General features: G+C 45.1%; 2 protein-coding genes across 2 annotated transcripts in view; one reads left to right on the top strand and one right to left on the bottom strand.

The window, feature by feature from the left end:
• The window catches only part of STXBP4 (syntaxin binding protein 4), a 190,140-nt gene extending 189,776 nt beyond the window's left edge, over positions 1 to 364 (bottom strand). Inside the window, exon 1 of the mRNA XM_068263627.1 lies at positions 40 to 364. The gene's annotated coding sequence lies outside the window, so the exon portion shown is untranslated. The remainder of the gene's footprint in view (positions 1 to 39) is intronic.
• On the top strand, positions 88 to 18,714 carry COX11 (cytochrome c oxidase copper chaperone COX11). Its single transcript, XM_068263628.1, has 4 exons — positions 88 to 344; positions 13,984 to 14,139; positions 16,918 to 17,043; positions 18,398 to 18,714. Exons 1-4 carry the CDS (start codon positions 102 to 104, stop codon positions 18,578 to 18,580), a joined length of 708 nt encoding a protein of 235 aa, XP_068119729.1. The 5' UTR covers positions 88 to 101; the 3' UTR covers positions 18,581 to 18,714.
• The last annotated feature ends 4,651 nt before the right edge of the window (positions 18,715 to 23,365 follow it).

Here is a 23,365-nt window from a genome sequence, read left to right as displayed (position 1 = left end):
ATCGCTGGATACAAGGCCCCCCCCAGCCCCCTCCCTTACCTCGCACAGCACTCCGGCCACAGCTGAGCGAAGTCTCGCGAGATCACACACCGCCGGGTCACATGACGACGGGCCGCAGCATGCTGCTAGCAGTGTGGAGGGGGACGGGGTGCCGGGCGGTCTCCGGGCTACTCAGCACCTCTCTCCGGGGTGCACAATGGGGGTGCCGGGGGTTCTGGAGCCGGGGGCCCGAGCCCGACTGGAGGACCCGCAACAAGACGGTGGTGACCTACGTGACCGCCACGGTGGTGGGGATGCTGGGGGTGTCCTATGCCGCCGTGCCACTCTACCGCCTCTACTGCCAGGTATGCTGCCCCCTACCGGCTATACTGCCAGGTATGCTGCCCCCTACTGCTCCTTCTATCCCCTCTACAGCCCCCCAGGTATATACCTCCAATGCTGCCCCCTACTGGTCCTACTAACCCCTATACTGCTGCCTGGTACTACTGCTACAGTGTTCTCCCCAGAATTATTTTCCAGCCGGGTGGCATGAAATAGTAGCCGGGTGGCATGAAAAAGCAGCCGGGTGGGTAGAGATGAAAATGCAGGGCAACTCTGCTTACAGCATAGGAGGTGGTGAGAAAGTGAGCCAATGACAGCCGGGTGGTCACCAAATCTAGCCGGGTGGAGCACCCGGCTAAAAGAGCCTGGGGAGAACACTGCGCTACCCCTACTGCCAGGTATGCTACCCCCTACTGGTCCTCCTATCCTCTATACAGCCCTCCAGGTATATACTTCCAATACTGCCCCCTACCGGCTATACTGCCACTATACGTCTCTACTCCAAGGTATGCTGCCCCCTACTAGTCCTACTAACTACCGCCTATACTGCCAGGTATGCCGCCCCCTACCGGCTATACTGCCAGGTATGCTACCCCCTACTAGTCCTCCTATCCTCTATACAGCCCCCCAGGTATATACCTCCAATACTGCCCCCTACCGGCAATACTGCCACTATACGTCTCTACTGCCAGTTATGCTGCCCCCTACTGGTCCTACTAACTACCGTCTATACTGCCAGGTATGCTACCTCCTACTAACTACCGCCTATACTGCCAGGTATGCTACCTCCTACTAACTACCGCCTATATTGCCAGGTATGCTACCTCCTACTAACTACCGCCTATACTGCCAGGTATGCTACCTCCTACTAACTACCGCCTATACTGCCAGGTATGCTACCTCCTACTAACTACCGCCTATACTGCCAGGTATGCTACCTCCTACTAACTACCGCCTATACTGCCAGATATGCTGCCCCCTTTCAGTCCTACTAACTACCGCTTATACTGCCAGGTATGCTACCTCCTACTAACTACCGCCTATCCTGCCAGATATGCTGCCCCCTACTGGTCCTACTAACTACCATTATAGAAAAGGGAAAGTGCGCTCCTCAGGTGCAATGTAATCGTAATTAGTGTCTTCAATAACTGAACTTTCTACACCTGGTGCGCTCTGATCAACAGGGAGTGTATGCCCTAATTCACAAATAAAAATAAAATAAAATTGATACCAGCGCTCAGCAGGATCTATAAAAATGATTGGGTCATAGACCTCCTAAAACCTCTAGTCTGACATCACTCTACAATTAATATTGGTAATAAATATTGTATGGTTTCACAAGTTCAGCCCGTTTCTTACCCTCTCTGCCAAAACACTAAATGTGAAACGTTCCAAACACACACATTAGTACATGTTATATGACAGCAAAAAGTCCAAGTGCAAGAGTCCCAAAACCTCAGACCTCAGAATTCAACAGGAAGTCCCGGAGATCTGATTATTAATACTCAATAAAACAACAGATGATATCCTTCTTCAGGAAACCAGATATGCTCACCAGATATATATGCCAAGCATGACATTTGGCAAACAACGCAGGCGGCCCAGCCAGTATCTCATCGGATCCTCCTGAGTATCTTCAAACTCGTCCAGCCATGTGTGAATAAGGAAAAAAAGGAGAGAGAGCCTCTATGGCGTAGTATGTTAAACCTCCTCACCGCAAAGTGCTCATAGCACACATTAATATGCGCTGTGACCCATCACCTCCTATGTCCTCTTCACACAAGCAATAACAAATTAAGCCTCTTACCAAATAGCGTGGCTGACCCGATCAGACCAGCAAAAGCGCTTTGGTGAGTTCACCTTGTATCTGCTTTCCAATTTCATAAACTTTCCTCAGCCCCTTCAACTCAAACAGAGACTGACATAGCGTAATACCGTCTTTATTCCAATAAAAAAGGATTAAAAGTGCACTTACAAGATTCAATTTAAAATTGCGCATATCAGAGAAACATCCTCGTGGTTCAGCGTCTCCCTCTGTGGCTAACTCCGCCCGACTAGTTTCGTCAATGATGACTCATCAGGAGCTTAGCCAACCACCAGAGGAGACGCTTTAAATACTCAATTGTCAGCTCCAATTCTCAGCATGTTGAGGTGACGCCCACCAACTACCGGTATCTTACAGTCTCCACCATTGGCTGTAAAACTTTTGCCATTACGTGCATACGAAATTCCTAGTTGCTACGGAAGTTGTCCGTTACAGCCCATCTACAGTACGCAGCTCCTACGGGATTCCTGATTGTTACGGAAAATATCCGTTATAGCCCATCTCCAGTGCGCAGTTACTCCCCCACATATATACCATCCCAATACGTTCCACCAACCATTAACATTACCTCCATCCGGAATTCCGGATTACTACAGAAGGTATCCTTTACCTCCCATCTGACAAGCGCAGTTCATACCCTTAAAAGTGTGACTCCCATTGCATTTCATCACCCATTTGCTACATGGTTGTCATGGGAACCCACCCATTACAATAAAACAGATAGGGAATGAGCCCCAGTAATTAGGCCCGCAGGATGGCACGACCATGCTCATAATCATTGTCCACCCCACCACCCATACTATACCAAACCCCACCCCTTTATGTGCCTGATCCCACCCCCCTCTAATGCAACCATATACTGATTGAAATATTGAAAATACACATATCCTACTTACTGCTATGTGAACAAAGCGACGAACCCCCTAAAGGGCAAATGTGCCTAAACTCATTGATGTCTAACTGACATCTGCCCAGCTAGATTTAAATAGCTATGTAATCCGTGTGCTCACCTCAACATGTGACACATGATCACACCTATAAATTGTGACACATAATGCCAACCATAAGTTAAAACAGACCCAATCTAATCATCAGCAATGAAACAGTTTATGTCCAGTTCCACATTCAACCCCCCAGGACTAAGTGTTTTCAACTCATAAATCCAACGGGTCTCCATTTTCGAGATTTCTCTCACCTTGTGGCAACCCCTCCATTTAGTAGTGAGTTTCTGTACCCCCTGAAAAGACAACAGGGCAGGATCCCGGCCATGGGCTTCATCAAAATGTTTAGATACACTGTGACCCTGGAAGCCCCTGAGAATGTTATTAATATGTTCTCCCACCCTTGTTTTTAATGCCCTTTTTGTTCTCCCCACGTACTGCAACCCGCACGGGCACCCCAGTAGGTATACCACATGCGTGCTGCAGCAGTGGATAAATTCACGTATCTTATATTTCTTTCCTGTTACTTGATTTTCTATGGTCTGGGTCCTAATCCCCCTAGCCCTCTCACAAGTGGTACACTGCCTACATGGAAAAAAACCAGTCTGGCCCCATGCATCAGTCTTGTTTGTAACCTTCGGCCCCTCAATGTATGTTCTAACCAGCTGTCTCTGCAAATTATCTGCCCGTCTATAGATGAATCTAGGTTTTATAGGTAGTGCAGCCCCCAATATTGGATCGTTTCTAAGCAGACTCCAGTGTTTTCTAATTACATTTTCCACTTCCCTATACTGGGAATTGTAGTCCAAAAATATAGCATGTCCAAAGTCAGTATATGTTGAGTCCTCTTTATTTTTATTGGTCAAATATAAGTCTCTGTCATTATGTAAAACTTCCTCTGCCGTTCTTACCAATTGTTTCCGTGCATACCCCTTTTCCACAAATTTCTCAATTAACATCCCTGTCTGTGTGATATAATCAATGTCTCTTGAACAGTTTCTGCGAATTCTACAGAATTGCCCCTTCGGTATATTCTGTAACCACCTGGGGTGGTGGCAACTGTCAGTGGGTATGTAAGAGTTTCTATCTGTTTTCTTAAAGAAGGTTTTGGTACCCAATATACCTTCCCTTTTCATAAGTATAATATCAAGAAAGTCCAGCTCCTCCATCCCACTTTTGAAGGTAAGGTGAATGCCTAACTCATTAACATTTAACCATCCCACAAACTGCTGCAATTCTTCCTCAGTCCCCTCCCATATCCAGAACAAATCATCTTTGAACCGTTGCCAGTTGGTCACTTTGGTACTCCTGGGGTGGGCCAATATCCTCCTCTCCCACTGATCCATGAATATGTTTGCCACACTGGGGGCATACTTCGCCCCCATGGCACAACCTAACGTCTGTAGGAAGAAGTCCCCCCCATACCAGAAATAATTGTGGGTAAGGGAAAACTGCAATAGCTGTAGGATGAACTCGATCTGTTGTTCACCAAGCACATCCTGCTCAGAAAGGGCCCGTTTCACGGCTTTTAAAGCTTCATCATGGGGGATTATTGTATACAGGGATGTTACATCTGCTGTGACCAGCAAACAATTATCATCAATACTGTACCCATTAACAGTCTGCAAGAAATGCTTCGTATCCTTAAGGAGATGGGGTAGAGTCTGCACCACCGGTTGTAAGAATGTATCTATGTATTCGCCTACCCTTTGGTTTAATGATCCTATCCCACTGATAATGGGCCTACCAGGGGGGGATTGAAGGTTCTTATGAATCTTAGGGTTGATGTACATGACCGGAATCCTAGGGGCATCAACCACAAGATATTTGAACTCTTCATCTTTCAGTATACCAACATCAAGGCCCCCCCTCAGAATTTTTAGCAGAGTTTCTTTATACTGTGCAGTTGGATCCCCTCTTAACTTCATATATGTTGTTCTATCATCCACAATTTTCCTCATTTCCTGCTTGTATTGTTGTTCATGTAAAATTACCACCCCTCCCCCCTTGTCAGCAGGTCGAATGAGCACTTCCTTCTTTTTGCTTAATTGCTGGATTTGTTTCAATTCATTGTTATTCCTCTTAATCTGTATATTCTCAAGATCTTTTAATACCATATTCTTAAAATTCTGGACAGTCCCATCCCTAGATTGATCCGGGGGGTTGAATGTGGACTTGTTCCTCAAACAAGTATGCACAAACTCAGAGTTTGCACCACCCCTATTCATTTTGGAGCTAGGCCCCTCCTTAGACAAAAAGTATCTCTTGATATTCAGTTTCCTAGCATATTTATGTACATTAATGTATGTTTCGAATTTATTCAGTCCCTGTGTAGGGGCATACTTCAATCCCTTATCCAGAATCTTCATCTCTGAGTTGGTGAGTGGAACCCCACTGATATTAAAGATTCCTTTCCCCATCACTCTCTTCTTCTTTTCTGATCTCCCTCCTCTTCTTCCTCTTCTATTTCCCTTTTTCTTGTGTTCCTCATGTGATATTCTACATCTTCCCATTGACTCCTCCCTCCCCCTCTCCCCCCTAAAAAATGGTGATGAATAGTTTCCTCTGCCTCTCTATTCAGTGGTTCAAAGCGGTTATATGTTGGTGGGTAATTTCCCCACTTTTCTCTTTCCTCCCAACTACCTCTTGCTGGCTCTCTCCTTAGTGGACTGGATCTTCTGATGGGCGGTTGTTTGGGTTGATCATACCCATATTGCTTGGGATTATACCCTCTGCCCCCTCTTAAACCTGGCCTTCCTCTATAAGGTCTTCCCGGCTCCCATCTATCCACTATGGGGGCCCTATTAACCTTCCCACTGGGTGAGGGGTAACTATACTTGTCTTGGTTTCTAAATCTCCCAGGCAAGTTTTGGGGATAATATTCCATTTCGTTTCTAATACTATACACCCCGGGTGTTTGAGGCTGCTGCTCCACCCGATGTGCTACAGAGTTATGGGCATCACCAACTACATTCTTCTTTTTTTCTTCCTCCTCCCTATCCTTAGTGTGTCGTTTGTTCTGTTCTATTTGCCATTTATAAGCTACCTTTTTCTTGTACTCCTGCCAGTCATTCTGAAATCGGTGAATGCGCTGCTCACTTACCTCCCTCTCAGTTTTTTGCATCACCTTACTAAGGGCACCAAGACAAGTATAGTTACCCCTCACCCAGTGGGAAGGTTAATAGGGCCCCCATAGTGGATAGATGGGAGCCGGGAAGACCTTATAGAGGAAGGCCAGGTTTAAGAGGGGGCAGAGGGTATAATCCCAAGCAATATGGGTATGATCAACCCAAACAACCGCCCATCAGAAGATCCAGTCCACTAAGGAGAGAGCCAGCAAGAGGTAGTTGGGAGGAAAGAGAAAAGTGGGGAAATTACCCACCAACATATAACCGCTTTGAACCACTGAATAGAGAGGCAGAGGAAACTATTCATCACCATTTTTTAGGGGGGAGAGGGGGAGGGAGGAGTCAATGGGAAGATGTAGAATATCACATGAGGAACACAAGAAAAAGGGAAATAGAAGAGGAAGAAGAGGAGGGAGATCAGAAAAGAAGAAGAGAGTGATGGGGAAAGGAATCTTTAATATCAGTGGGGTTCCACTCACCAACTCAGAGATGAAGATTCTGGATAAGGGATTGAAGTATGCCCCTACACAGGGACTGAATAAATTCGAAACATACATTAATGTACATAAATATGCTAGGAAACTGAATATCAAGAGATACTTTTTGTCTAAGGAGGGGCCTAGCTCCAAAATGAATAGGGGTGGTGCAAACTCTGAGTTTGTGCATACTTGTTTGAGGAACAAGTCCACATTCAACCCCCCGGATCAATCTAGGGATGGGACTGTCCAGAATTTTAAGAATATGGTATTAAAAGATCTTGAGAATATACAGATTAAGAGGAATAACAATGAATTGAAACAAATCCAGCAATTAAGCAAAAAGAAGGAAGTGCTCATTCGACCTGCTGACAAGGGGGGAGGGGTGGTAATTTTACATGAACAACAATACAAGCAGGAAATGAGGAAAATTGTGGATGATAGAACAACATATATGAAGTTAAGAGGGGATCCAACTGCACAGTATAAAGAAACTCTGCTAAAAATTCTGAGGGGGGGCCTTGATGTTGGTATACTGAAAGATGAAGAGTTCAAATATCTTGTGGTTGATGCCCCTAGGATTCCGGTCATGTACATCAACCCTAAGATTCATAAGAACCTTCAATCCCCCCCTGGTAGGCCCATTATCAGTGGGATAGGATCATTAAACCAAAGGGTAGGCGAATACATAGATACATTCTTACAACCGGTGGTGCAGACTCTACCCCATCTCCTTAAGGATACGAAGCATTTCTTGCAGACTGTTAATGGGTACAGTATTGATGATAATTGTTTGCTGGTCACAGCAGATGTAACATCCCTGTATACAATAATCCCCCATGATGAAGCTTTAAAAGCCGTGAAACGGGCCCTTTCTGAGCAGGATGTGCTTGGTGAACAACAGATCGAGTTCATCCTACAGCTATTGCAGTTTTCCCTTACCCACAATTATTTCTGGTATGGGGGGGACTTCTTCCTACAGACGTTAGGTTGTGCCATGGGGGCGAAGTATGCCCCCAGTGTGGCAAACATATTCATGGATCAGTGGGAGAGGAGGATATTGGCCCACCCCAGGAGTACCAAAGTGACCAACTGGCAACGGTTCAAAGATGATTTGTTCTGGATATGGGAGGGGACTGAGGAAGAATTGCAGCAGTTTGTGGGATGGTTAAATGTTAATGAGTTAGGCATTCACCTTACCTTCAAAAGTGGGATGGAGGAGCTGGACTTTCTTGATATTATACTTATGAAAAGGGAAGGTATATTGGGTACCAAAACCTTCTTTAAGAAAACAGATAGAAACTCTTACATACCCACTGACAGTTGCCACCACCCCAGGTGGTTACAGAATATACCGAAGGGGCAATTCTGTAGAATTCGCAGAAACTGTTCAAGAGACATTGATTATATCACACAGACAGGGATGTTAATTGAGAAATTTGTGGAAAAGGGGTATGCACGGAAACAATTGGTAAGAACGGCAGAGGAAGTTTTACATAATGACAGAGACTTATATTTGACCAATAAAAATAAAGAGGACTCAACATATACTGACTTTGGACATGCTATATTTTTGGACTACAATTCCCAGTATAGGGAAGTGGAAAATGTAATTAGAAAACACTGGAGTCTGCTTAGAAACGATCCAATATTGGGGGCTGCACTACCTATAAAACCTAGATTCATCTATAGACGGGCAGATAATTTGCAGAGACAGCTGGTTAGAACATACATTGAGGGGCCGAAGGTTACAAACAAGACTGATGCATGGGGCCAGACTGTTTTTTTTCCATGTAGGCAGTGTACCACTTGTGAGAGGGCTAGGGGGATTAGGACCCAGACCATAGAAAATCAAGTAACAGGAAAGAAATATAAGATACGTGAATTTATCCACTGCTGCAGCACGCATGTGGTATACCTACTGGGGTGCCCGTGCGGGTTGCAGTACGTGGGGAGAACAAAAAGGGCATTAAAAACAAGGGTGGGAGAACATATTAATAACATTCTCAGGGGCTTCCAGGGTCACAGTGTATCTAAACATTTTGATGAAGCCCATGGCCGGGATCCTGCCCTGTTGTCTTTTCAGGGGGTACAGAAACTCACTACTAAATGGAGGGGTTGCCACAAGGTGAGAGAAATCTCGAAAATGGAGACCCGTTGGATTTATGAGTTGAAAACACTTAGTCCTGGGGGGTTGAATGTGGAACTGGACATAAACTGTTTCATTGCTGATGATTAGATTGGGTCTGTTTTAACTTATGGTTGGCATTATGTGTCACAATTTATAGGTGTGATCATGTGTCACATGTTGAGGTGAGCACACGGATTACATAGCTATTTAAATCTAGCTGGGCAGATGTCAGTTAGACATCAATGAGTTTAGGCACATTTGCCCTTTAGGGGGTTCGTCGCTTTGTTCACATAGCAGTAAGTAGGATATGTGTATTTTCAATATTTCAATCAGTATATGGTTGCATTAGAGGGGGGTGGGATCAGGCACATAAAGGGGTGGGGTTTGGTATAGTATGGGTGGTGGGGTGGACAATGATTATGAGCATGGTCGTGCCATCCTGCGGGCCTAATTACTGGGGCTCATTCCCTATCTGTTTTATTGTAATGGGTGGGTTCCCATGACAACCATGTAGCAAATGGGTGATGAAATGCAATGGGAGTCACACTTTTAAGGGTATGAACTGCGCTTGTCAGATGGGAGGTAAAGGATACCTTCTGTAGTAATCCGGAATTCCGGATGGAGGTAATGTTAATGGTTGGTGGAACGTATTGGGATGGTATATATGTGGGGGAGTAACTGCGCACTGGAGATGGGCTATAACGGATATTTTCCGTAACAATCAGGAATCCCGTAGGAGCTGCGTACTGTAGATGGGCTGTAACGGACAACTTCCGTAGCAACTAGGAATTTCGTATGCACGTAATGGCAAAAGTTTTACAGCCAATGGTGGAGACTGTAAGATACCGGTAGTTGGTGGGCGTCACCTCAACATGCTGAGAATTGGAGCTGACAATTGAGTATTTAAAGCGTCTCCTCTGGTGGTTGGCTAAGCTCCTGATGAGTCATCATTGACGAAACTAGTCGGGCGGAGTTAGCCACAGAGGGAGACGCTGAACCACGAGGATGTTTCTCTGATATGCGCAATTTTAAATTGAATCTTGTAAGTGCACTTTTAATCCTTTTTTATTGGAATAAAGACGGTATTACGCTATGTCAGTCTCTGTTTGAGTTGAAGGGGCTGAGGAAAGTTTATGAAATTGGAAAGCAGATACAAGGTGAACTCACCAAAGCGCTTTTGCTGGTCTGATCGGGTCAGCCACGCTATTTGGTAAGAGGCTTAATTTGTTATTGCTTGTGTGAAGAGGACATAGGAGGTGATGGGTCACAGCGCATATTAATGTGTGCTATGAGCACTTTGCGGTGAGGAGGTTTAACATACTACGCCATAGAGGCTCTCTCTCCTTTTTTTCCTTATTCACACATGGCTGGACGAGTTTGAAGATACTCAGGAGGATCCGATGAGATACTGGCTGGGCCGCCTGCGTTGTTTGCCAAATGTCATGCTTGGCATATATATCTGGTGAGCATATCTGGTTTCCTGAAGAAGGATATCATCTGTTGTTTTATTGAGTATTAATAATCAGATCTCCGGGACTTCCTGTTGAATTCTGAGGTCTGAGGTTTTGGGACTCTTGCACTTGGACTTTTTGCTGTCATATAACATGTACTAATGTGTGTGTTTGGAACGTTTCACATTTAGTGTTTTGGCAGAGAGGGTAAGAAACGGGCTGAACTTGTGAAACCATACAATATTTATTACCAATATTAATTGTAGAGTGATGTCAGACTAGAGGTTTTAGGAGGTCTATGACCCAATCATTTTTATAGATCCTGCTGAGCGCTGGTATCAATTTTATTTTATTATTCCTACTAACTACCGCCTATACTGCCAGGTATGCTGCCCCCTACTGGTCCTACTAACTACCGTCTATACTGCCAGGTATGCTGCCCCCTACCAGTCCTACTAACTACCGCCTATACTGCCAGGTATGCTTCCCCCCTACTGGTCCTACTAACTACTGTCTATACTGCCAGGTATGCTGCCCCCTACCGGCTATACTGCCAGGTATGCTGTCCCCTACTGGTCCTCCTATCCCCTCTACAGCCCCCCAGGTATATATCACCAATGCTGCCCCCTACTGGTCCTACTAACCCCTATACTGCCGCCTGGTACTACTGCTACCCCTACTGCCAGGTATGCTGCCCCCTACTGGTCCTACTATCTACCGCCTATACTGCCAGGTATGCTACCTCCTACCGGTCCTACTAACTACCGCCTATACTGCAAGGTATGCTGCCCACTACCAGTCCTACTAACTACCCCCTATACTGCCAGGTATGCTGCCCTCAACTGGTCTTACTAACTACTGCCAGGTGTGCTACCCCCTACTGGTCCTACTAACTACCGTCTATACTGCCAGGTATGCTACCCCCTACCAGTCCTACTCAGGGCTGTGGAGTCGGTCCAAAAATCCACTGACTCCAACTCCTCAGTTTAGGATTCCACCGACTCCGACTCCTCGACTCCGACTCCTCTAATTTGCATATTACAATTTTGTTGATTAAAAGTATGTAACATGAAATTCGTCTCTTAACTGCCAACGCTTAGGAATTTTACAAGACAACTGAAGTGAGAAGGATATGTAGACTACTATATTTATTCCCTTTAGACTAAAACTTGTCCTTGGTAAGAGTACTTGTAAAAGGTACAAACCGGAACAAAGAACATCTATCAGGCCCTAGGCAATGTAAGTGTGGGTACATGTAAGAATGATGTGCAGGTACTCTGCAGGGGAATGAGGAGATTGTAAACAGACACCTCTGTGTTCAATGTGCACAGCATTCTCAGTGGATTCCCTGCAGCTCTGTGGGGAGTGCATATGTAGAGTATAGTACTACTGTGTAACAAAGTAAACCTGAGACAGATGAAATTAAAGTTTTATACATACCTGGGGCTTCCTCCAGCCGCCTTCAGGATAATCAGTCCCTCGTTGTCCTCCTCCACCACCTGGATCTTCTGCTATGAGTCCAGGTACTTGAGCTAGTCGGGCGTAGTGCGCATGCACACACTCCGCCGTCAGGAGCATACTACACCTGTGCAGCACTATTGCGCAGGTGCAGAATGTTCCTGGCTGTGGGAGCGGTATGCGGCCGGACAGCGCTGACTGGCTGAATTACCAGGACTCATAGCAGAAGATCCGGGTGGTGGAGGACAGCGAGGGATCGATTAGCCTAAAGGGGGCTGGAGGAAGCCCCAGGTATGTATAAAACTTTACTTTTCATCCGTCTCAGTTACCCTTTAATTTGTAGTCCCCAAACCAAATTTTAACAACATATCAAATTATTTGATTTCATCAGCAAAGGGAGTGCATACATTTGCATAAATCAGCATCAATGCAGAATTATTTCCATCTCGTTGACCATCTCTATTAGTGACACGGCTACACATCAGGCTTTATTCTTACAGCATAGATGTTATTCAGTATATATAAGAGATTCCCGTGTACACATCATATATACAGTCACAATCAGATATGTATATCTGACCTTAAAAATACGGGGACTGCTTTATTGAAGCAGCACAAGTAACTAATTTTAATTGGTTTATTTCATTTTTGTGGACTAAGCACAGCTATTACTGTATATATACTGTATATATACATTATTTTTAATGACTATTATCTGAGAAATAGAACATTTTATCATACTTTCTATTTTAATTACAGTTACAAATTCATTAGGAGTCGGAGTCGGTGCATTTTTTCCCGACTCCAACTCCAGGCACCCAAAATTGCCCGACTCCGACTCCACAGCCCTGGTCCTACTAACTACCCCCTATACTGCCAGGTATGCTACCCCCTACCAGTCCTAGTAACTACCCCCTATACTGCCAGGTATGCTGCCCTCTACTGGTCTTACTAACTACCGCCTATACTGCCAGGTATGCTGCCCCCTACCAGTCCTACTAACTACCCCCTATACTGCCAGGTATACCGCCCCCTACTGATCCTACTAACTACCGTCTATACTGCTATACTACTGCTACCTCTACTGCCAGGTATACAGCCCCCTACTGGTCCTACTAACCCCCATACTGCTGCCAGGTACTACTGCTACCTCTACTGCCAAGTATGCCACCACCTACTGGTCCTACTAACACCTATACTGCTGCCAGGTACTACAGCTACCTCTACTGCCAGATATACAGCCCCCTACTGGTCCGACTAACCCCTACACTGCTGCCAGGTACTACTGCTACCCCTACTGCCAGGTATGCCACCCCCTACTGGTCCTACTAACCCATATACTGCTGCCAGGTACTACTGCTACCTCTACTGCCAGGTATGCACCCCCTACTGGTCCTACTAACCCCTATACTGCTGCCAGGTACTAATGCTACCCCTACTGGTCCTACTAATGCCTATACTGCTACCAGGTACTACTGCTACCTTTACTGCCAGGTATTCCACCCCCTACTAGTCTTACTAACCCCTATACTGTTGCCAGGTACGACTGCTACCCCTACTGCCAGGTATACTGCCCCTACTGGTCCTACTAACCCCTATACTGCTGCCAGGTACTACTGCTACCCCTACTGCCAGGTATGCCACCCCCTACTGGTCCTACTAACCCCTATACTGCTGCTAGGTACTACTGCTACCCCTACTTCCAGGTATAACGCCCCCTACTGGTCCTACTAACCCCTACACTGCTGCCAGGTATACAACTGCTACGCCAACTGCCATCTATGCTGCCTCTTACTATCCTCTATATCCCCCCTACCTTCTCTATTGCCATGTATATACCTCCAATACCGCCCCCTACCGGCTATACTGCTTCTAATACCGTCCCCTACTGGCTATACTGCCCCTAATACCACCCCCTACCGGCTATACTGCCCTTAATACCGCCCCCTACCGGCTATACTGCCCCCTACCGGCTATACTGCCGGTCTACTTCCAGGTGTACTGCCCCCTACTGCTCCTGCTATCCCCTTCTGCCAGGTATACTACCCCCTTCCCCTATGCTGCCTCTTACCGACTGTACAGTCCCTAATGCTGCCCCCTACCGGCCATACTACTTGTATCTTATACGTGAGTCAATCACATTTTCCTGGTTTCTGAGGAAAAAGTAGGTACCACGGCTTATACGCGCATCAGCTTATAGGCGAGTATATACGGTATGTCTTAGAATCTCACACGGTTTTTATGTCATTTAGGCTACAGGCCTCGGTGGGAAGGCAGTGGCGGGACATAGCTCGGACCAGGTGGAGTCTATGCAGCCCGTGAAAGATCGAGTGATAAAAGTCACATTTAACGCTGATGTACACGCCAGCCTTCAGTGGAACTTTCGGCCGCAGCAGTCTGAGATCTATGTGAGTGTTCTGGTGGTCCCAGGACTGAATGAAAGCACTGGGACATTAAAGGGGATCTTCTTGCAGATTTATTGGATTGGTAGGAATAGCCTAGTATATAAGGCATGAGGTAATCAGAGAAATGGGTTATTTGCATTACAGCTTCAAGGCCAATATGGTAATGTTTAAAGAGAACCTGTACTGAGTAAAAATATTTAAAATAAACACATGAGGTAACTTCAAATGAACATTACCTAGTTACCTTGCCATCAGTTCCTTTCAGAAGCTCGCCATTTTCTTCTGACAATAATCCCTTCCAGTTCTGACAATATTTTGTCAGATCTGAAATATATCAGTTGCTGTCAATAAAATATCAGTTGCTGTCAATAAAATATCAGTTGCTGTCAGTTATAGCTTAGAGGTCAACTGATGTACCAGGTAATGTCCATGTTTCCCTATGGCTCAAGTGGGCGATGTTACAGTTTAACTGTGTGCTGACCAGAAAGCTGTTATGGGTAATAGCCATTTTCAAAATGGAGGACGGAAAATTCCCTTGATCACAGTGAACAAACAGGACGTGGGACAGGAGAAAGACACTGAGGAGTAGACTACATGGAAGGTAAGTATGTCTTGTGTATGTTTATTTGACTTTTAATTCTCAGTTCAGGTTTTCTTTAAACACTAAACAATGCACAGTAGAAATGGCTCATCAACATTAAGCGTTAAAGAGGAACTCCAGTGTAAACAATGTAATAAAAAAAAAAGCTTCATTTCTACAGTAATTATGTATAAATAATTTAGTCAGTGTTTGCTCATTGTAAAATCTAGCTTTAAAGCGGAACTGTAAATACAATTTAAGCACACTGTTTCACTTACCTGGAGCTTCTTCAGGCCCCCAGCAGCCGCCCTGTCCCGCGCCGGTCCTGCCCGAGCCGCCGTTCTCCCGCCGCCAGCTAGTTTCGTTTTCACCGCCGGGCCACTGCGCCTGCGCTGCTCTGGCCACGCGTATCCTTTCTTTGCGTCCCCTGCTATTGCAGAGGGAAACACAAAGAAAGGATACGCTTGGCAGGGCTGCGCTGGCGTCGACTTTGAAGTCTAGCAACGGAACGGAGCTGGCGGCGGGAGAACGGCGGCTCGGGCAGGACCGGCGCTGGACAGGGCGGCTGCTGGGGGCTTGCAGAAGCTCCAGGTAAGTGAAACAGTGTGCTTAAATTGTATTTACAGTTCCGCTTTAAAGGGGAACTGAAGTAAGAGGTATACGGAGGCTGCCATATTTATTTCCTTTTAATCAATACCAGTTGCCTGGCAGCCCTGCTGTTCTATGTCTCTGCAGTAGTATCTGAATAACACCAGAAACAAGCATGCAGCTAGTCTTGTCAGATCTGACTTTAAAGTCAGAAACACCTGATCTGCTGCATGCTTGTTCAGGGGCTATGGCTAATAGTATTAGAGGTAGATGATCAGCAGGGCTGCCAGGCAACTGGTATTGATTAAAAGGAAATAAATATGGCAGCCTCCGTATACCTCTTACTTCAGTTCCCCTTTCACATTTATCACATGGTGACATTTTTAGTGATGTCAGTGGAAGGAGATGCTGTTTGTTTTTTTTGGCAGTTGGAAACAGCTGTTATTTCCCACAATGCAACAAGGCTCCCACAGTGTGATGTCAGAACCATGGTCCTGACATCACACTGTGAGAGGGGTTTCACCACAATATCAGCCATACAGAGCCCCCTGATGATCAGTTTGTGAAAAGGAAAAGATTTCTCATGGGAAAGTGGGTATCGGCTACTGATTGGGATAAAGTTAAATTCTTGGTTACGGTATCTTTTTAGGTGCGAAAAGCATATTAACCTCTTGACCACTACAGGTGGCGTTCCCCTCATGGACAAATTTTTTTTCACATTTTAGTGCTCCTCCCATTCATTTGCCAATAACTTAATCACTACTTATCACACCAAAATGATCAACATCTTGTTTTTTTCGCCACTAATTAGGCTTTCTTTGGGAGGTACATTTTGCTAATTATTTTATTCTAAATTAATTTTAATGAGAAAAATAAGAAAAAAAAATTGAAAAAAATATTTCTCAGTTTTCAGCGATTATAGTTTTAAAGGGGCACTATGGTGAAAAATTGTAACAATTTAAAATATGTACAAACATAGACAAATAAGAAGTACGTTTTTTTTTCAGAGTAAAATGAGCCATAAATAACTTTTCTCCTATGTCGCTGTCACTTACAGCAGGTAGTAGAAATCTGACAGAAGCGACAGGTTTTGGACTAGTCCATCTCTTCTAGGCATTTTCTCCCTCTGAAGCCTTTCCTGATTTTATTTCCTCCCTTACTCCTCTGCTTGAAATGGTGTATGCAGAACTGTACTGTCACATCTAGTTTGCTTTGTAAACACGTGAGCACAACATAGATACATAGATCGGATTTCAGCAGCTTCTGCAGAGGGGTGAGGTGATTTATCTTCTATTTCCCTTCTCAGCCTCCTGTCACACTAAACTGCCCTCAGCCAGTCAGTGAGGAGCAGGAATGTGGGAGGGGAGATAACAAGCTTCTCCCTCCCCATTAATCTACCAAAATAGAGCCAGGCTGACTGAGATAAGATTCATCGTAGCAGAAACATTTATGATTATATTGGAATGCTTGCAGTGCAGGGTCAGGATGTAGACTACATAATAAACACAGATCAGTGGGTAAACGGAATTTGATTTTATGGCTGACAATCCTTTTTTACAGGACTTTAGCAAATCAAGCCCCTGTATCTCATGCCCTTTTGTTTCTGCATACAGCTGGTCCCAGGGGAGACTGCACTAGCATTCTACAAGGCGAAAAACTCCACAGACAAGCCGATCATCGGAATCTCCACTTACAATGTCATCCCCTATGAAGCTGGACAATATTTTAACAAAATTCAGGTAAGGTATCCTACCATTAAGCTATCTTTTGTGCCCCTAAAGTTACGTACATACATCTGCTTTTTCCGAACGACTTGTAGTTCAAATCGGTCGTTTGATTGACAGTTAAACTAACCGGTCATTCAAACGACAGTTAAGGTGCGTACACACTTACTACTGTCGGCTGAAAGTCCGCCCAGCGGGAGGGTCTGACGGACCCGTCGTTGGCGGCCGTAGTGCGTGTGTACGCACCGTTAGGTCCGAACGTGTAAACAAACGACCGGGAGACGTTTGTACATGTAATGGCCTTTCAAACATAACGGTTTTTGATCAGTCGTTCAATCTGTTCCGTTGTTCTATCCAGTCCATTGACCAGTCAAAAGACGTAAATTAGCTGAGATTAGCATATCAGCTGTTGTGTTGGTGTGTGTACGAGACCTTTGAATAACAAGTCATTTGAACAACAATCATGTGTAAAATCTGACAAAGAGGAACTTTAGTGAAAATAATGTAATTAAAAAACGTGCTTCATTTTTACAATAATTATGTATAAATGATTTAGTCAGTGTTTGACCATTGTAAAATCTTTTAACTCCCTGATTTACATTCTGACATTTATTACATGGTGACATTTTTACTGTTGGCAGGTGATGTAGCTGCTGCATGTTTTTTTTTTTTTTTTTGGCAGTTGGAAACAGCTTTAAACAGCTATTTCCCACAATGCAACAAGGTTCACAGACAGGAAACTGCCAAGAGTACGTACTCAGAATTTTTGTGGGAGGGGTTTCACCACAATATCAGCCATACAGCGCCCCCTGATCGTCTGTTTGTGAAAGGGAATAGATTTCTCATGTAAAAGGGGGTATCAGCTACTGATTGGGATAAAGTTCAATTCTTGGTCAGCGTTTCTCTTTAAAGGAGAACTCTACTGCAGGCAGATGGCTTAGCAGGGCTGCCAGGCAACTAGTATTGCTTAAAAGGAAATCTATATGGGAGCCTCAATATACCTCTCACTACAGTTCTCCTTTAAGTTATAAGAATTAAGTAGCCTCATGCTGCCAAACACCAAAATGAGGTAAACATCTGCCCCACCCCCCTGCAGAATTAGATAGCCGGGCGTGCCCCCCAGAAAACAGATTTGGGCAGCTGCATGCCCCCCCAGACAACAGAATTAGGAAGCAGTGTGCCCTCCAGAAAGGTACGTATATATGAAACCTAAACTGATTCCCCCCCACATCATATTTGCCTTGAAGGCCAACTCAGACACTGTTCTAAATTTACAATCTGAGGTAAATTCCAAAGTATTTTATTTTGTGTGCACTTAACAGTCAGTTGGAAAATAACGTCTCCTCGTGTTTTATCATCCGTTTTGTAGTGCTTTTGCTTTGAGGAGCAGCGTCTGAACCCCCACGAGGAGGTGGACATGCCCGTTTTCTTCTTCATTGACCCGGAGTTTGCGGAGGACCCCAGGATGGGCTTGGTGGACAACATCATGCTATCGTACACATTTTTCGAAGCCAAAGACGGTCACAAACTGCCGCTTCCGGGATACAACTGACCAATCACTTCGTTCACTGACTGTTGCTGCTGCTGCTTTTCGGGGACTCTGATTATCTTTATTTAATCATTGAAACAGAATACTGGGAGATTCTAGATTTTTATATTTAAATAAATAAATTATACAAAATACAATCGTATCCATTCTAGAAAATCGGGGACTGAAAAAGCAGCTGAAACCCCTGGTGAAAGGAAATGCAGATTGGGTAAGCTAAGCAAAGAAAAAAAAAAAACTGAGGTGTAGCTAGGGTTTTCAGCGTCCAGGGACAGACCATTCCGACCACCACCACCACCACCACCCACCACCCACACACCCACACACCCACACACACACCTGGATGGGCCAGGAAGCACCCAAAAATGGGCGTGTCCACGCAGCAGAATATGGGCGCAGTCATGGGTGATGCAAATTAGCCGATGTGCCGAGGACTACCCAAACTCCTGAGCTGACACAGCTGAGAGATCAAATTACAGTTGTAAGTTGCAGTTTGCGGTTTTTTTTTTTTTTAAATCATACAGCTTTCTGCTTTTTTACTGCATGCAAATCGTGTCGCATACATGTTTATGTAAAGAAAAAAATATTTAGTGATATATTTCCTTTTCTTGTTTCCTCGTGTTAAGGTGGACCTGAACTCTTGCACAGGACAGAAGGAAAACAGAGAAATGCACCCTGTATGTATTTAGTGAGTTTAGCCTGTGTAATACCCCCTTATCTGTGACTAATCACAAGTTGTAATTTGACCTCTCAACTGTTAGCTGACTGCCATGGCAGATAAGCTCATTTGAAAGCACAGGATGTTTACAATACGTCTGCTCCCATGAAAGCAGGAAGTAGACACACTGCAGATTTATTGCAGGATTGTATCCGCTGCAACAAAGAAATGTTTTTCTGTAAAGGTTATTATGCTGTTGTTTATCTTTTAGAGCAGAGAGGAAGTTCTAAGTTCAGGCCCGCTTTACAAAGGCATGTTAGTGCAAATGCTTAAAGGACAACTGAAACAAGAGGGATATGGAGGCTGTCATATTTATTTTCATTTAAACAATACTAGTTGCCTGGCAGCCCTGCTGATTTATTTGGCTGCAGTGTGTCTGAATCACACCAGAAACAAGCATGCAGCTAATCTTGTCAGATCTGAAAATGTCAGAAACACCTGATCTTCTGCATGCTTGTTCAGGGTCTATGGCTAAAATTATTAAAGAGGAACTCCAGTGAACATTTTACTGTTGGCAGGGGATGTAGCTGCTGCATGGTTTTTGGCAGTTGGAAACAGCTATTTCCCACAATGCAGCAAGGTTCACAGACAGGAAACTGCCAAAAGTTTGAACTTTTCTTGTGGGCGGGGTTTCTTGTGGGAGGGGTTTCACCACAATATCAGCCATACAGCGCCCCCTGATTGGCTGTTTGTGAAAAGGAATATATTTCTCATGTAAAAGGGGGTATCAGCTACTGATTGGGATAAAGTTCAATTTTTGGTCGGAGTATCTCTTTAAAGGCAGAGGATCAGCAGGACAGCCAGGCAACTGGTATTACTTAAAGAGGAACTCCAGTGAAAATAATGTAATAAAAAAAAGTGCCTAAATTATTTATACATAATTATGGTAAAAATGAAGCACTTTTTTTATTACATTATTTTCACTGGAGTTCCTCTTTAAAGAGGAGCTGTTAGGTATAAGGTCTCAGAGAAAATAAACACATATATCAGTAGCTAAAGATTGGCTGTACTTACATTACATATGCATTTCACTGTCCACGTTTGGATTTCACAGAATTTGTATATAGTATATGCAGAGAATGATGCTCCTGACAGCTCATGGCAGGTTCCATGTTTGTGAAGCCAAATGTGTCGTCATGTCCTGCCTGCTTCCTGATCACAGAGGAGCTCGTACAGAATAACACAGTGTGCAGTGAATATTAATGAGCCATGTGGCTAGGAACAATAGCGGACTCCTGCAGTGTACTCTGCCCGGAGATTTATCTGTGCTGTGGCTGGACTGAGTTAGAAGCTGCTGAAACTTGATCCCGTCTTCTCCTTAGCAGCCGAGGGGAGGGCCCCAGAATGCTTTGCAGTATGGAATGCGGCTTGCGTCCTCCTTAGGAGCTTAGCTTTGCTGATAAGCACACATCAAATGTAAGAGAGATTTTTATCTTTAGTAATGCCTTTTTGGCTTCTGTCTAAACTGTTTAACACAGGAGAATAGAGGTTTAAATTAGCTTCTGCAGCCTGACAGTTACTCTTTAAGTAATACCAGTTGCCTGGCTGTCCTGCTGATCCTCTGCCTTTAAAGAGATACTCCGACCAAAAATTGAACTTTATCCCAATCAGTAGCTGATACCCCCTTTTACATGAGAAATATAATGATTTTCACAAACAGACCATCAGGGGGCGCTGTATGACTGATTTTGTGCTGAAACCCCTCCCACAAGAGGCTCTGGTACCGTACGGTACTCTGGGCAAACTGCCACAATGTAACAATGTTCACAGACAGGAAATGGCTGTTTATAGCTGTCTGCAACAGCCAAAACAGCTAGGAGCAGCTATATAACCTGCCCACAGTAAAAATGTCACCATGTAATACATGTCAGAATGTGAATCTGGGAGAGGAAAGATTTTACAATGAGCAAACACTGCCTAAATTATTTATACATAATTATGGTAAAAATGAAGCAGTGTTTGCTCATTGTAAAATATTTCCTCTCCCAGATTCACATTCTGACATGTATTACATGGTGACATTTTTACTGTGGGCAGGTTATATAGCTGCTCCTAGCTGTTTTGGCTGTTGCAGACAGCTATAAACAGCCATTTCCTGTCTGTGAACATTGTTACATTGTGGCAGTTTGCCCAGAGTACCATACGGTACCAGAGCCTCTTGTGGGAGGGGTTTCAGCACAAAATCAGTCATACAGCGCCCCCTGATGGTCTGTTTGTGAAAATCATTATATTTCTCATGTAAAAGGGGGTATCAGCTACTGATTGGGATAAAGTTAAATTCTTGGTCGGAGTTTCTCTTTAAAAGGAAATAAATATGACAGGCTCCATATACCTCTCATTACAGTTCTTTAAATAAATTTAGTGTAAAATAAGTAGACTCTGAGACTTACAGCTGTCACATTTTTTATTGATACTAGAAAATCATTATATAAATTAAAAAGCAAATATATATATATAAAAAAAAACTATGGTATATAGGCACATAATATCATACAGTGCATATTTAGATTAAAAATCTTTTTTTCAAACATTTATTATATTTTAGTCATTAAAACAGACAATTATTGGGACAAGAGAGCTCTGACAGAGGCATGTCAGACAAGCAGGCTGCAGATACAGCAGCCCTGGTGTATGTGGACAGAGGCATGTCAGACAAGCAGGCTGCAGATACAGAAGCCCTGGTGGATGTGGACAGAGGCGTGTCAGACAAGCAGGCTGCAGATACAGCAGCCCTGGTGGATGTGGACAGAGGCATGTCAGACAAGCAGGCTGCAGATACAGCAGCCCTGGTGGATGTGGACAGAGGCATGTCAGACAAGCTGGCTGCAGCAGCCCTGGTGGATGTGGACAGAGGCGTGTCAGACAAGCAGGCTGCAGCAGCCCTGGTGGATGTGGACAGAGGCATGTCAGACAAGCAGGCTGCAGATACAGCAGCCCTGGTGGATGTGGACAGAGGCATGTCAGACAAGCTGGCTGCAGATACAGCAGCCCTGGTGAATGTGGACAGAGGCATGTCAGACAAGCAGGCTGCAGATACAGCAGCCCTGGTGGATGTGGACAGAGGCATGTCAGACAAGCAGGCTGCAGATACAGAAGCCCTGGTGGATGTGGACAGAGGCATGTCAGACAAGCAGGCTGCAGATCCAGCAGCCCTGGTGGATGTGGACAGAGGCATGTCAGACAAGCAGGCTGCAGATACAGCAGCCCTGGTGGATGTGGACAGAGGCGTGTCAGACAAGCAGGCTGCAGATACAGCAGCCCTGGTGGATGTGGACAGAGGCATGTCAGACAAGCAGGCTGCAGATACAGCAGCCCTGGTGGATGTGGACAGAGGCATGTCAGACAAGCAGGCTGCAGATACAGCAGCCATGGTGGATGTGGACAGAGGCATGTCAGACAAGCAGGCTGCAGAAACAGCAGCCCTGGTGGATGTGGACAGAGGCATGTCAGACAAGCAGGCTGCAGAAAAAGCAGCCCTGGTGTATGTGGACAGAGGCATGTCATACAAGCAGGCTGCAGAAACAGCAGCCCTGGTGCATGTGGACAGAGGCATGTCAGACAAGCAGGCTGCAGAAACAGCAGACCTGGTGGATGTGGACAGAGGCGTGTCAGACAAGCAGGCTGCAGATACAGCAGACCTGGTGGATGTGGACAGAGGCATGTCAGACAAGCAGGCTGCAGATACAGCAGCCCTGGTGTATGTGGACAGAGGCGTGTCAGACAAGCAGGCTGCAGAAACAGCAGCCCTGGTGGATGTGGACAGAGGCATGTCAGACAAGCAGGCTGCAGAAACAGCAGCCCTGGTGGATGTGGACAGAGGCATGTCAGACAAGCAGGCTGCAGATACAGCAGCCCTGGTGTATGTGGACAGAGGCGTGTCAGACAAGCAGGCTGCAGAAACAGCAGCCCTGGTGGATGTGGACAGAGGCATGTCAGACAAGCAGGCTGCAGAAACAGCAGCCCTGGTGGATGTGGACAGAGGCATGTCAGACAAGCAGGCTGCAGATACAGCAGCCCTGGTGTATGTGGACAGAGGCGTGTCAGACAAGCAGGCTGCAGAAACAGCAGCCCTG

The sequence above is a fragment of the Hyperolius riggenbachi genome, chromosome 12, assembly GCF_040937935.1.
Source record: "Hyperolius riggenbachi isolate aHypRig1 chromosome 12, aHypRig1.pri, whole genome shotgun sequence".
Classification (NCBI taxonomy): domain Eukaryota; kingdom Metazoa; phylum Chordata; class Amphibia; order Anura; family Hyperoliidae; genus Hyperolius; species Hyperolius riggenbachi.
The sequence above is the reverse complement of the archived record's forward strand: the minus strand, read 5'-3'. Positions and strand labels throughout refer to the sequence as shown.

Coding starts and splice junctions, on each gene's coding strand:
- COX11 (XM_068263628.1), top strand. CDS start 102: ATGACGACGGGCCGCAGCATGCTGCTAGCAGTGTGGAGGGGGACGGGG. Junction 345..13,983: donor TCTACCGCCTCTACTGCCAG/GTATGCTGCCCC, acceptor TATGTCATTTAG/GCTACAGGCCTCGGTGGGAA. Junction 17,044..18,397: donor AATATTTTAACAAAATTCAG/GTAAGGTATCCT, acceptor TCCGTTTTGTAG/TGCTTTTGCTTTGAGGAGCA.